This window comes from Balaenoptera musculus, chromosome 7 (genome assembly GCF_009873245.2).
Source record: "Balaenoptera musculus isolate JJ_BM4_2016_0621 chromosome 7, mBalMus1.pri.v3, whole genome shotgun sequence".
NCBI lineage: Eukaryota > Metazoa > Chordata > Mammalia > Artiodactyla > Balaenopteridae > Balaenoptera > Balaenoptera musculus.
In genome coordinates, this window is record NC_045791.1 from 21,182,811 (window position 1) to 21,198,848 (window position 16,038).

At 38.6% G+C, this 16,038-nt stretch overlaps 2 protein-coding genes across 3 annotated transcripts in view; one reads left to right on the forward strand and one right to left on the reverse strand.

Annotated features, from left to right (window-relative positions):
- Nucleotides 1-16,038, forward strand: part of THSD7B (thrombospondin type 1 domain containing 7B) — a 751,247-nt gene that overhangs the window by 30,314 nt on the left and 704,895 nt on the right. The window lies entirely within an intron of this gene.
- On the reverse strand, nt 256-784 carry LOC118897760 (ferritin light chain-like). The gene has a single exon (XM_036857076.1). The coding sequence runs from the start codon at nt 781-783 to the stop codon at nt 256-258; it is 528 nt and encodes a 175-aa protein (XP_036712971.1). The 5' UTR covers nt 784.

A 16,038-nucleotide genomic window follows, 5' to 3' on the forward strand; every position in this document is an offset into this window, starting at 1 on the left:
AAAATTTAAATTTTTTATTTTCAAATCTGTACAAGTTGGTACATTTCAATCCACTTGTTCACCTACATTGTATCAAAGAAAAACTTTTTTTTTTTTTTTTTTGCTGCAAAAAGCTTTATTGTTTCCATTTGGTCCAAGGCTTGGGAGAGGGCTCCAGGGTGGTTAAAAAGCTGCCTAGTGGCTGCATAGCAGGGCTTCAGGCAGAAGCCCTGACACCAGAGGGGCTCCTCAAAGGCCACTGGGCTCCGAAAGTTCCTAGTGATACTTGAGGGTGAGCCTTTCAAAGAGACACTCGCCCAGGCCAGCCTGGGGACCAACCAGCCTGCGGAGGTTGGTCGGGTGGTCACCCATCTTCTTGACGAGTTTCCCCTGCTCGTCCAGGAAGTGGCTCTCCAGGAAGTCGCAGAGGCGGGGGTCTGCGCAGGCAGAACCCAGGGAATGCAGATCCAAAAGGGCCTGGTTCAGGTTCTTCTCAATGAGAACGGCGTCTTCCACAGCGTCCTGGGTTTCACCCCACTCATCTTGAGATGGCTTCTGCACATCCTGGAAGAGGGCGCGGCCGCTGCCCTGGTTTTGCATTTTCAAGAGACGCTCGGCGCCCTCGTGCTTCTCTTCGGTCCATTCGCAGAAAAAGTGGCCCACGCCCTCCAGAGCCACATCGTCACGGTCTAAATAGAAGCCCAGAGAGAGGGAGGTGTAGGAGGCCCACAGATGTATGTTGACCAGACGGTTGACAGCGGCCTCCACCTCGGTGGAATAATTCTGACGAATCTGGGAGCTCATGGTTGATAAGGAGTTAAACTCAAAAAATGGTGTTGGCTGGCCCTGGTGACCGAGGATAGCTGAGGGTCTGACTCCGAAGGTTGCGACTGGAAGAAAGGTTGGAGGGTGGTCGGAGGCTGGAGCAAAGGGCGTCCCTGGGTCTGTTCCGTTCAAACACTGTTGAAGCAAGAGACAGATCCAGGGGACCGCCGTGCGCACTGCCTGAAAGAAATATCTGATAACCAAGAGAGAAAATACAAAACAAAACAAGAGAATGATAAAATGAAAATATGATAAACAAGGGCCATGGGATAATTTTAATTTTTAATGTTTAAGTAATAAAAGCTGTTATTATCTTAATAATTTGTACATCTAGAAGTAATTGACAATTTACTTTCATGGACTGTTTTGTCAATTTGCTATAGTTGTGAAAATCAACTCCTTAAAACCTGAGAACTTTTGTTTAGAGAAGCTGAAGTAATAATTATGGTCTCAAATAATGAAACATTGTCTTTTTTCGCCTTTTGAAAAGACAACTGCTGTATTTCACTGGCCTACAGATATTTCAGTTTGGAGGTTTTTGTTTTGCCTTCTCAAGCTGAAGAATAAATGTCACCAACATTAAGCAGTGGGACTTCTCCTTTGGTGCAGTATTTTAGGTGATAGGTGTGACACTAATAGTAGAGGAAATTCGACATAGGCAGCTATATCTGATGAAAAAACATTTTTCTGAAGTTTTTATATTTGCCTGAAAATTTTATATCTTAAAGTTCTCAAAAATTGAGTGATTCAGTTTTCATTTAATCTTTTCAGAGAATTTATAAGACAGCTTTGATTTAAAACACTTCATGTTTTTTAATAGTTTTAATTTTTTTTTTGCAGAGAAATGTTGAGTAGAGCTGCCAAAATTTGCTTCCTAGGCTCATTTAAAAATCTCTAGAGCTACATAAGATACTGTGTCATGCACAAAATTAATCACATACAAGAAAAATCTTATAAAAATTCCCACAAAATGTGCTAGAAGTAATAGCAGTGATACTATTTATATTGATTGACCAGTTATTACATCCCTGGTTGCTTTTACATGCTTTATCTCATTGAATCCTCACAAATATCCTATGAGATTATTATCTCCGTATGACATCTGAGGAAACAGATGAGTAGCAGAGTTGGAATTTGAACTAGAGTATTCTTTTTTTTTTTTTAATTTGTATTGGAGTATAGTTGATTTACAATGTGTTAGTTTCAGGTGTACAGGAAAGTGAATCAGTTATACATGTACATATATCCACTCTTCTTTAGATTCTTTTCCCATATAGGTCATTACAGAGTATTGGGTAGAGTTCCCTGTGCTATACAGTAGGTCCTTACTAGTTATCTATTTTATATATAGCAGTGTGAATATGTCAATCCCAATATCCCAATTTATCCCTCCCCCCGTCCTTTCCCACTTGGTAACCGTAATTTTTTTTCTACTTCTGTGACTCTATTTCTGTTTTGTAAATAAGTTCATTTGCACCAAAAATCTACAAACAGTAAATGCTGGAGAGGGTGTGGAGAGAAGGGAATGCTCCTACACTGTTGGTGGGAATGTAAATTGGTACAGCCACTATGGAGAACAGTATGGAGGTTCCTTAAAAAACTAAAAATAGAGCTGCTACATGATCCTGTAACCCCGCTTCTGGGCGTATATCCAGAGAAAGCCATAATTCGAAAAGATACATGCACCCCAGTGTTCTTGTTCAGTTTTGAGCTTAATGAATGTGTAGTGAATAGAAGAATGAATGCATGACAAAATATATATGTGACTTTGGAAAATCCAGTTTGAGCTTCTATTGATCTATGAAACCCTGAATACTAGTCAGGTTGTGTCTAACATATAGTCAAAAACCATATAGGAAATAAAGGGGAAAGGTGGATGGCATTGTTAATGGAGGTTTCGTGAACGTGCTCCATCAACGTTCAAAATGAATAAATCTGAATGTATTGTATGTGATACTTTAGTATTTGTAATATGGCAAACAACTTAAGTCCTTTTCTGTTGTTACTTATTGTTTTGTTTTGGTCTTGGCTATTGTCACTGTTCATTTTCCTGCATGATTTCCTTGGGGGGGAACACAAATCACTGGCATAATGGAATGACTTGCTGTGAACCTTGAGAGTAGAATGGCATAGGAAGGAGTTGTTGGCAGGCAGAGAAGACAGTCATGTTCTCAGATTTATATTGACTGCTAGGGCCCCTCTGGGGTCTGTGGGGAGGTATCTTCCTTGGTTTGAGCTCCTTTCAAGATCAGGGCTGGTTTGGGGACTCCTGGAACAGTTTCCCAGGGAAAGAGAACTCAAATAGTATGTCATCTGTCTCTGGAGAAATTATGCCAGGAGGGAGAAAACAACTTGACCTATAAACATTTAGAGCTGAGTATAGTTTAGCAAGAGGTGCGGGGCAGGAGAGGAAGCAGGAGAGAATGAGGAGAGAGTTCAGAGAGGAGGGGTGGAGAAAAGTCACCATGCACGTGGTCCTGCAACTAGTCCTTTCTGTGGTGGGGTCATTCTAGAAGGTGGCACACTTTTAGGGATAAGGGGCAGTGTGCTGAGAGGGACTTAGTCATCTCCGTGTGGGATTTGATGGTCCCAGCATATGTTTGAGAATCTAAAGTAGGTGGAACCCCAAGAGCATTTTCTAACATTGCACATGGGTTTTGTGGTTGGTCACATTGTGCGAATATAGCTTCATTAAGTCTAAAAAAAATTCATGGTCCTGAAGCATTGATGAATGTTATGAAAAATATTTATTTATTCAGAGGCTTTTTGGTACATGGTAGAGAATCAAAGTACTTTGTGTATACGAACTGTTCCTGGAGTTATGAATGTGGGTTCGGGAAACACACAAACATGAGGTTGAATGCTGCCTCTGCCATTTGGTAATTATATAATTTGGGGCAAATTTCTTAAATTCTCTGTGCCTTACTTTCTTTGTGTATAATATTGTAGTTTATGGTACCTGAATTATAAGATCAAAGGAGATAATACATAGATCATGCTTTGTTCAGTAACAGGTACATAATAAGGGATGATGCTAAAAGAATGTGGGGAGATATTAATTTTGGTCAGCAAAGTCAACTTGAAGCCCAGCTGTTGGTGAACGAATATATTTGCCCTTTCCTCTAACAGTATCAAATTTATGTTTTGTGCATGGAAATTTTTAATGTTTATACCCACTGAGAACATTCAGAATGATGACTATGTTGATATGACCCAGATTCACATTGAAATTGCTCTTTAAATGCCATTCATTAGTAATTCTTTGATCATCTTTGTGTTTAACAAAATTGATAGAATTGCTTTCACTGTTTCTTCCTAATACAAACCTTTTGGCATTCCTCTGGAGCTTTTATTGATAAACTCTCCCTTAAGCGTACATCCAAATTAAATGTGAGAACCTGCAGGTAAAAGAAATTGCTTCAAGGCAGTGATTCAGCAGGATGAAAAATCAATAACAGTTTCATTAAGGAAGGAAAGATGGTTTAGACATACTCCTACCTAGCTTTTTTCTTACTGAAAGAAAATAATAATTGTTGATTATGTCTTTCCTTTCAGATATAATGTCCATAGCTTAGTAATGTGGCCGCTGTATAGTTATATTGTATGCATCCCTTCAAGTCTTCTGGGTCTCTTGAATAGAGCCAGTCTTTACGTTTTGAAAAATTGACACTCATTTAAAACAGTTTCTTTAATAATGCATGCCATGCTGAGCCTACTGCAAGTGAGCGCTTTACAACCACCAAATCCTACTGATATATTTGAATTAGTTAAATTCCAAATTCCTTTCTAAGCAAATGCTTTAATTCCTTCTTTCCCCTCTACTGATTGGTTGATAGCTGGATGAGGAGATGGGCAGGTAGATAAAAGGGCGGATGGATGGTGCAAGGTAGAAAGGAAGGGAGGAATTCAAGTTTAGTATAGTGGTATGTGTGCTTCTGGCTCTCTGATCCTGAGCCACTTACATTCTCTCTGTCTGAGTTTTATCACCTTTGAAAAGGTCATAATAATAGTTATATGATATTATACAATATATAATATCATACAACTATAATACAATATATTATAGTTAACATTATATAACTATTATTATGACCTTATGACATTATTATTATGCAGATGAAAATGAGTTATGTGAATTGTTGTGATCAGTGTCTATCCGATGACAGGTACCTTATAGTTATATAATTTGAGCTATATTATTAGTAACATTATTGAAAAAAAGATAAAGAGGTAGATAAGGTAAATACAATGAAATTTTTAAGATGCCATTTTGTGCTAGAACAATTCAAGATAAAAATAATTGCATTTGAGCTAGAAGGAGCACAAATATGGCTTCCGGGTTATCTTAGATGGGAGTTGGACTGCTTGTACAATAAAATGCCCCCAACAGAAGAGGGTTTTATCTGTAGGGTGGGATCTCAGAGAGGTGTAGGGAAACCACATCCATGCAATAGGGTGAGGCACCAGTCTTTTTCAAGACATTTCAGTATTGAGGAAACATTCACATGGGGGTCAAACTGTGCTCCGAACTGAGTTACAAGACTTAAAGAAATCTTTAGTTTTGCACAGTGTAGAAATAATCAGGGCACTCAGTCCTCAGCCAGAGAGACAGCTTTCTCATAAATTGCTGCGTGTCCTGTATCAGGTGTAAACGTGGTGATAGGATGTTGTCTCTCCTGTGGTAGCAGCAGGCAACATGAGTATGGGAGAGTTTTTCATTGACTTTATTATAAAATGCTATTTCAGACTCTCAAGAGTTTAACCAGCCCAACCAGTCTTTATTTGTCACATTTCTCTCAAGGCCTATGAGGTTCACTCAGTAATAACTAAGCATAATTGCTAACATTTACTACTTTTTCTTAACAGTCAGGCACTCTTCCAATTGCTTTGCATGGATTTTTATATTCTTTTGCCTCACGCAGGTTGTGGTTGGTGTAGTAGTATTTTGATTTTGTTGAGCTGGAGACCAAAGTACAGAGAGGTTAACTCCTCAGCCCAAGGTCACACAGCAAGTCAGTGGTGGAGCCAGGTTTCAAACCCACTTCGATTCCAGAGCCTGAGTCCTAAACTAATGCCTTATATAATAAGTGCTTAATATTTGTGAATGGTTATAATAATAGCTACAGTTAAATATAGCAAAAAAAAAAAAGAAATCTCTGCTCAACATGACCCTTCATTTCCAGGTTTGTGTCAAGTGTGTGTACTTGAAGCACATTTTATAATGATTGCAGAAATAACCAACCATCTCTTTCCCTTCTGGTATAAAAAGAGATAAAGAGCCACTCCTACTTTGCCTAATAATTGTTAAATTGCTTTCTTTTTGGTCTAATCTTTGCTAAAGGGAAGAAGGAGACCAGACACAGCAGGCTTTTTATTTTATTTTTTTAAAAATCTACTAGCTGCCAAAAGAAAAGTGCTGGAGAGCAGATTTCAGTGTGCTTGTTAGATGTAGGGTTGTTTTGATTGTCTGTGGCCTGTAGGGAATTGGATGGGAAGAGCATGTACTAGCCTCTACTCATGATGGGCAATGAGAATATCAGGTCTGTTGCTTCAAACTGAACTTCGTGGCCTTGAAAGGACTTAGTGGCTGCAAGCAGCAGGCGTGGTAAGAAAGGTGCTATTTATGGAAGACCTACCATGCCAGGTAGACTAGTTAACATGCATTTCCTCTTTTCCTTACAACAATGCCAAGAAGACATGGTTATCCTGTATTATAGGTGAGAAGAGCCAGGCATCAAGAAGTTCAGAAATTTGCTCCAAGTCACACAGCTCGTGAGCAACAGAACTCAGCTTTGAACTTGGATCTCTGCAACTCCTGCCTACTTCCCACCATCCCATAGTGCCTCTTATAGTAGTCCAAGCGTGTGATCTAGAAAATGCTTGGTCCCCATTGCTTCTCACTGGGCCTGAAGTGCAGCTTCCAGCAGATGTGGTTTTTCTGGAGTCTCTCACCTCCCCTTGCCTCCTTTTTGATCCAGAGAGTTCGTTTATGTGGAGGCGGCATCTGGCCACGGCATCTGGCCACGTTGCACACTCATTGGTAGGGATGCAGAAGGCAGATAGCACTTAGCACTTTATAGTGGAAAAGGACCTGAATCCTGATGCTGCTGGTCATGAATCGATGGTTTCATTCTCCAGTCACGGCATTGCACTTCTTGGAATTAAACCTCAGGGCTCCTAATGATCAAATGGGTAATTAGAGTTATCCAGCCTATGTTACAGTCAGCATTATTATGAGGCTCTAAAAAGAAAATTTGCAGAAATACCTAGAAAAATAGCACTCAAATTAACACTGGGAGCAGTCTCATACAGGAGGGCAATTTGGATAAACCATCAAATTACTTTCATGAGGAACATTTTCAACCGTGCTTTGGTTTTTTTCAAATGATGAAAGTACCCATTCTCAAACTTTGGAGCACAACTTTTGAGTTTATATGAACTCTTCAGTTTGGAATGGTAGTATTACCATTCCCCACTTTATTCCTATTCTCCTAGTTCCCCGTAGTAAATGGAAGTAGATTCACATTGCCACGGCGTCTACAGATACTACTTAGCTTATTGGAATAGCATACCTTATTGGGTTCTTTCATGGGGGAATGTCAGCGGCTGACGTCTGCCGGGTTTTATCTGTGGCCTCCCAAAGCCAGCTCTTGTTTAATTGAGTCAGCCAGTGAGCTTTACTGAGCTCTCAGCTGGGAGTGGGGTGGAACTAGGCATTTTAACCAGAATTGATCATCTGCTCAGTACTTAAGTAGCATGAGCCTCCAGACTCTGGCTAGCCTAATGGACTTTCCACTGTGTCTCTGCTATTGAGCAGTGATTACTATACAGATTGAGGCATATTTGGTTTCAGTTCAGTCTGTTCCCACAGATGAGGCCCAAGTATGATCACATCGTATAAATTATTTAAGGTGCAGCGTCTGTGTAACCTGAGCCATAAGTAAAAGTTGGCCCTCCATCTGTTCTGTCACCTGAGGACTCTCTATTTTCCGAGGGAAATAGTCCATCTTGTGAACTGACATCATTAGAGTCATAAAAATTCAAATGTGCCTTGAGCGATTACTTTGGCATAAAGACTCAAGCACAATATCCAAAAGCTTAGCATCCTTTCACTGAAATACAATGGTTTAGGCTTGGATGGAAGAAATTTCTGGAACACTAATTGCAGTTCCAAAACGGTATTACTAGTTGTAGTCTGAAGAAACTTGAATCTGTAAACTCCATTCATTTTCATAGACTCTGAAAAGTTCTTTTTTTTTTTTTCACTTGTAAACTTAGTTTGATTATAAATGTATTTAATCACAGATTGTTTGGAAAATGAAACAGAGCACAGAGGTTATTCTTCTATAATTTCTTTAATTTGTAGGTGAAGAACTCTGGGTCTAGAAACAAAATCCACTTGTTGAAGGTCACACCACAACCAAAGTCATCTGATTTCTGGAGTAACCTTTCTGGTACATCATCTTTGTTACACACATAATCCTACTTTAGCAAAGAATCAAAGCCCAGGTCTCTCTCATGTTCATTTCCCCACTCTGGTTTCAGCAAGTTGGAAATAGAAAAGTAAAAGGCAACTAAATCCATCTCCCCTTTCCTCTTGTTGAATTACTTGCTAAATATAGTTGCTACCTTCTATCTATTCTTATCCTTGTCTGCATAAGACCTGTTCCTTGAGCCTGTCCTTATTTTTTCCTGACCGCGTGTAATGAAGACATTGGGGTAGACTGTGGCATGTGACAGCATCCCTGAAGTTACACGTCTCATAGTTGTAGACCCACCGCTAAAGGGTTTATGACTCACACTCCTTGCAGTGAAGGATAACAGCAGAGCTTTGTTGCTCTCCTCTGTGATGGATTCTGAATTCGAGCGGCTGGGACCAGATGGGGAACCTGGCTTCTTTAGTGAATTTCCAGAAGCGCAGTGTTCAGTTGGCTGCCCCATTTAAGAAATTTATCTAGACTCAGCCAATGGAGTTTAAAGGGACGTTAGTTTCTTCAAATTGATCTCTTCCCTTTCTTAGTACATGTACTGTACTGGTCTTCTGGTCTGGGCGAATAAAGTACACAGCTCCTTTTAACACCTGGAGGCCTGGGGAATGAGTACCGTGAGTGTAGTGCTGGCAGGACTTCACATTCTCCTCACTGAGGCTTTTCTACCTTGGGTCTTCCTCGTTAAGCACTCAATTTAGAACTCCTTTAAAAAGTAGCTTTAGTTCTAGTCCTTCAAAGTAGTGCTTCCTAAGACCCAAAACAAAACAATTTCCCAAATGATGAATTCCTTAAAAACGCATGCGGTTTAGGAAAGCAGTAGTAAATAATTGGCAATTTGATAGCTTTAGTCCTTTTTACTCTCTTGAAACCCTTGACTAAAGATGGCAGTCACATAAAACCACCACAAAAGGAATAGTTGCTTAAAATAGTAATGCCATGGTGTATCTTGTTCCTTCTGCCAAAATGGATTCTTGGTTATTTCCAGATAATTAGGACTAGCCTCCTGAGGACCAAAGGAGGCAATTTCCCTTGCGTGGTTCCCCCTCCCTTTCTTGTCTACACTTCTTTTAACCTTCAGCAGTGTGCTTTTTTTAGGAGCCTGGCTTGCTTCATTCTGATGACCCAGATCAAATTATGTTAATGATTGTTTATCATATCATTTCTTTCTCATAAGAATGCTTCCCTCCCAAGAGGTTTATTCTAAATGTGCATCTTAACTCAGAGGACTCCATCTACACCTGTGGCCGGCAGGCTTGTCCACATTGAAGTTCAGGGAACATTTCATACTGGAGACCCGCAAAGAACACCATATCAGCTGGCATCTTACTCTACTTACGTGCAAGGCTACTTTTATATATAGCATAAACTGGATTTTATTTCTCTTCTAAGGTCAGACAATAGGCCAGGTAAGAGTACTAAGCTAAGGAAGGTGGAAAGCACAGTTTGCTAACGAAGGTAAAATGCTTGGAATTTGTTCCAGATGTTACTAACTATTGGCAGTACTGTCTTAAGGACTGGATGGCAATTTCAGTTCAGCATTTCCTTGATTTTCTAGGCTTTTAAGGTTCTTCATGTTTTCTTAATTATAGAATTAATTAGCATGTTAATGGAAAATCATTAGATAATGGAGTTCATAAAGCCCCTGTTTTTGCAAACCATTATTTACAAAACAGAGCACTGTGGTTTTAGTCAATAGAGCCTTTGGGCCAATTTGCACCCTGTCCCTACACTGGGAGAACTCAGATGTCCCTTATCTTTCTGATTGGCTATCACTTTGCAGGGAAATGGCTACTAAGAAGCTTCTCAAGCTGTAAACATAGGTTGGAGAACTTGGAGCCTGTGTTTGCTTTTGTGCTTTTTAGAATTCGTTTCTTTTTAGTTTTTATTACCTAATCTCAGGTATGCTTTCAGACACCTTAGCAAAAGAATAAAAGGCCCCAGTGTTCTCTGCGATATTCTTTTTTTTTTTTAATTGAAGTATAGTTGATTTACAATGTTGTGTTAATTTCTGCTGTACAGCAAAGTGATTCAGTTATACATATATACACATTCTTTTTTTTATATTTTCCATTTTGGTTTATCATAGGATTTTTTTAAATAAATTTATTTATTTTATTTTTGGCTGCGTTGGGTCTTCGTTGCTGCGTGTGGGCTTTCTTTACTTGCAGCGAGCGGGGGCTACTCTTCGTTGCGGTGCGCGGGCTTCTCATTGCAGTGGCTTCTCTTGTTGTGGAGCATGGGCTCTAGGCACACGGGCTCAGTAGTTGTGGCTCGAAGCCTCAGTAGTCGTGGCTCGCAGGCTCTAGAGAGCAGGCTCAGCACACGGGCTTAGTTGCTCTGCAGCGTGTGGGATCTTCCCAGACCAGGGCTCGAACCCATGTCCTCTGCACTGGCAGGCAGATTCTCAACCACTGCGCCACCAGGGAATCCCATCATAGGATACTGAATGTAGTTCTCTGTGCTATACAGTAGGACCTGGTTGTTTTCTGCAATATTCTTTAATTTCTCCTTCACTGCCTGTCCTCTTGGTTCTCAGGTACCTGCCCCCCGCCTTTGATGGACCTGAGCAGCCAAGTCCAAGGTGACTGTGTCCTGGCATCAACTTTTCCTTAATTCCCACTTGGCTGCCTGGTCCACTGTGTGAACTCAGAGTGGATGGCTACTGCAGCAATTCGCAGACCAGACGGGATAGATGGCATACAGTATTATAATATGTTATATAATTATATATTGTAAGTTCCGCCCTTCTTTCCCCACCAGATTCTATGGGGACCATGCCCTTCCTACTCTCTCCTCCCCTTAATCAATTTCTCTAGGCTAAGAATCTTGCCAATTCCAGCTCTCTGAAAGTAGTAGAAAGGAGAAGGGAGGTGTATCTAACAAGCTACATTATCTTGGAGGCGAATATCCACGTATTTGGCCATGATGTAATTTCCAGTTGATAATCTTTTCAGCCTGTCAACCAGAAATTATACCTAAAAAATGTAATAAGCTTCCTTATCTCTATGTTTCTATTTTCAATTTCTCCAGTGAGCTGGAAATATAGAGATGAGATATACATTCTGTTTGCTGTACTTGATTGATGAACTGTTGTTTGCTATATTTAACTTTTAAAGTAGATAACCTTGACAGAATTATATATTTTTCTAAAATAAAACCGTGTACTACCCTATTTTCCATGACTAGTTTCTATTTTTATCAAGCTAGCCATAACCCACCTTTCCAGTAGAACACCAAAGCCAAACTTTTAACCCCCTTATTTGCACATCAGAGAACGTTGCTGCCCTATAACCCTTCTTTCACCCTAATTGCCATTCCTCTATATGTTCGCATGGACCCATGGTTGTTTTGTTTTCTAATTTTTTTTATTGGGGTAAAAAAACACGTACTATAATATTTACCATCTTAACCAGTTTTAAGTGTACAGTTGAGTGGAGTTGAGTATATTCACGTTGTTGTACAACAGATCTCCAGAGCTTTTTCATTTGCAACACTGAAACTCTCTACCCAATAAACAGTAATTCCCCAATCTCTTCCCTTCAGCCCCTGGCAACCTGCCACCTTTCTGTTGTCTGTTTCTATGGTTTTCACTACTTTAGTTATTTTGTATGAGTGGAATCATACAGTATTTATCTTTTGTGACTGGTTTATTTTGCTTAGTAAAATGTCTGTGAAGTTTATCCATCTTGTAGCATATGACAAGATTTCCTTCTTATATAAGGCTGCATACTATTCCATTGTGTGTATATAGCACATGTTCTTTATCTGTTCATCTGATGATGGACATTTGGGTTGTTTCCAACTCTTGGCTATTGTGAATAATTCTGTGATAAACACAAATATGCAGATATCTCTTCAAGTTCCTGCTTTGAATTCCTTTGGATATATATCAAGGAGTGGGATTGCTGGATCATATGGTAATTCTATTTTTAATTTTTTGAGGAACCCCCATACTCTTTTCCATGATGGCTGCTCCATTTTACATTCCCACCAACAGTGCACAAGGGTTCCAATTTCTCCACATCCTAGCCAGCACTTGCTATTTTTTGTTCTTCCACTAGTAGCCATACTGATGGATGTGAGCTGATATCTCATTGTAATTTTGATTTGCATTTCTCTTATGATTAGTGATGTTGAGCATCTTTTCATATGTTTGTTGGCCATTCATACATAATTTTTTTGAGAATTATCTATTCAAGTCCTTTGCCCATTTTTAAATCAAATCAAATCAATTTTTGTTGTTGTTGTTGAGTTGTAGAAGTTCCTTATATATTCTGGATATTAATCTTTTATCATATATATAATTTGTAAATATTTTTGCTATTCTATAGGTTGGTTGCCTTTTCACTCTATTGTTTCCTTTGATGCACAGAAGTTTTTCAGTTTGACATAGTCCCATTTGTCTATTTTTGCTTTTGTTGCCTGTGCTTTTGATGTAATATCCAAGAAATCATTGTCAAACCTAATGTCCTGAGGCTTTGCTCCTATGTTTTCTTCTAGGAGTTTTACAGTTTTAGTGCTTGCATTTAGGTCTTCGATCCACTTTGAGTTAAGTTTTGTATATGGTTATAAGGTAAGGGTCCAACTTCATTTTTTGCATGTGGATATCCAGTTTTCCCAGCACCATTTTTTGAACAGACTGTCCTTTACCCATTGTGTAGTCTTGGCTTATGGAAAGTCATCTGTACATATATGCAGGAGTTTATTTCTAGGCTCTCTGTTCTGTTCCATTTGTCCAATTATCTGTCTTTATGGCAGTCTCATACTGTCTTAATTACTTGCTGCTTTGTGTGCTATGTTTTGAAATCAGGAAGTATGGGGCCTCCAACTTTGTTGTTTTTTAATATTGTTTTGTCTATTTTGGGTCCCTTGGGATTCCATATGGATTTTAGGTTGTTTTTTATATTTCTATAAAATAAGTCATTAGGATTTTCATAGGGATTGCATTGAATCTGTAGATTGCTTTGGATAGTATGGACATTTTAACAATATTAAGTCTTCCAATCCATGGGCATGGGATATCTTTCCATTAATTTGTACCATCCTTGAGTTCTTTGAACAATGTTTTGTAGTTTTCAGTGTACACATCTTTCACCTCCTTGTTTAGGGGTATTCCTAAGTATTTTATCCTTTATGATGTCCTATAGCAAACAGGATTGTTTTCTTAATTTCCTTTTCAGATTGGTCATTGTTAGCATATAGAAACACAACTGAATTTTGTGTGTTGATTTGTATCCTATAACTTTGCTGAAATTGTTTATTAGTTGTAACAGCTTTATTTTTCTGGTGGAATCTTTTGAGTTTTCTACATATGGATCATATTGTCTGTGAACAGAGATAATCTCACTGCTTTCTCACTTTGGATGCCTTTTATTTACTTTTTCTTATCTAATTGCTCTGGCTAGAACTGCTAGTATTATGTTGAATAATAGTGGTGACAGTGAGCATCCTTGCCTTGTTCCTGATTTAAGAGGAAAAGTTTTCAGTCTTTCACCATCAAGTATGATGTTAGTTGTGGGCTTTTTATATATGGATTTATTATGTTGAAATAGTTTCCTTCTATTCCTAGTTTGTTGACTGTTTTTATAATAAATGGATGTTGAATTTTATCAAATGCTTTTTCCACATCATTTGAGATAATCATGTGGTTTTTGTGCCTCATTTTGCCAAATGGTGTATTTTACTGATTGATTTTTTGTGTGTTGAACTCTCCTTGTATTCCATGTGTAAATTCCACTTGATCATGGTGTTTAGTCCTTTAATTGCTGTTGAGTTAGGTTTGCTAGTATTTTATTGAGGACTTTTGCATTGATATTCATCAAGGATATTGATCTGTTGTTTTCTTTTCCTATTGTGTCTTTGGCTAGTGTTGATATCAGAGTAACTGGCCTCAAAGAATGAGTTTGGAAATGTTCTCTCTTCTTCAATTATTTGGAAGAATTTGAGGAGGATTGGTGTTAATTCTTCTTTAAATGTTTAGTTCAATTTTCTAGGGAAGCCATCTTATCCTGGGATTTTTCTTTATTGGGAGTTTTTGATTACTATTTCAATCTCTTTACTATTTACACATTTTTAAAAAATTTGATGACACAATTTTCTTGATTTCTCCTCCCTCCAAAACACACATGTATTTGTTGCCATTCTTAGAGAAGGAAAGGAATATGACATTACTCCTTTAAAAGTATAAAATAGTTTAGGAATGGTAGACAAAATGTTAAGTTTCTTTTAATAGTCTCAGTCACCTTCCCCTCTGCAAATAGCTTCTTGATCAACTTCACTAAGAAAACAAACAAACAATAAGGAAAAAGTTTAGGCCAAGTATCTGTCCCCTTTTACAGTCTTCTTGCCACTGCATTTGCTTATGTGTATGTTATTCCCTCCTTTCTCCCACATCTGAGTCAGGTAGATCCCTCTACTACTTTGCTTTCATCCCTTCACCTGGATTCTTTATCCTGATGATCTCTTTCCATTAACTTGCACCAATAAGTAGTCCTACTCTATATCAGCTCTGTCTCTCTGTCTGGCTTTCTCTTCATCTCTTAAAAATTGCTCCTCTTAGTTTACCTTAATTTATCTCTATTTACTCCTGGAATTTCTACAGTCAAATTGTGAAAGGCTGTGAAAGGTTGTGAGCTTGGATACAACAAGAACAGTGTGGATTCAAAATTCTCTAACAGTCACTTGTTTTGTGATATTTGACAAGTTACATAAACCTTTAGGGCCTTTATTTTCTTCATTTAAAGGAAGGATACCAACAATAATGATAATACCTCCCTTATAAAGTTGGGATTGTAAAGATCATCAAACAGACATGTTGGTCAACCTTCCTTGACATCTCTTAATGCATTTGACACTGTTGGAGTATCTTCTTCCTGGAAATTGTTTCCTCTCTTGAAAACATTTTACTTGTTTTCTTCTTACATCCCTAACCCTTCTTTTTTTCTTCTTGATAGGCTCATTTCCTTTACTTGCCCTTTAGTGTCTTTGTTCCTCAGGGATTTGCCTTCACCTCTGTTCTATCTGTGCTCACTCTACTTGAGCTCTTGCACTCAAAAGCACATCTACATTTTTAATACTCATTTGGGATACAGAGTATATACATGGGAGATACATACACACACTTCCAAATTTCTTCTGAAATCCAGACATGTTTGTGGCCTGCAGATCTCCCTGGATGCTGCAGTCATCTCATACTCAGCTGGTCCAAACTGTTGTTCATCAGCACCTGTTCTCAGCAGCTCTGAGGACCTCTTCTGTCCATTCCACTTGCCATTTCTATGAATTTCTGTGAGATCTTCTCAGTCATGATGGCTGTATTAATAGACAATTAGTCATCTCAGCCCACCACTCACTAAGTCCCTTCCCCTTGTCTGTGCCTTAAATATTCCCATTATTTCTCCTTGTTTCTCAAATGCATTGCTATCCTATTGTTCTTAAATGGCCTCCTTGTCTCTAACTTTTGAACTGGTTCAAGGTTATCTTCATAAAATGCAAACCTGTTTCTAACACTTCCCTGTTTAAAATCCTTTAGTAATTCTCTACCAGTTTTAGGATAAAACCTGAATTCTTTTGTACAACAATATGTACAATATTATACTCCTTATAACGTGTCTTCTGCCTCAGTTTTATATTCTGTCTTTCATCACATACGATTTTGAGCAGTATGGAACTTCTTGTCCTTCCAGGAAAATACAGTTTTCTTTGTTGTTTTTTTTTTTTTTTTGACCCTCCCTCTTGCCCTCTC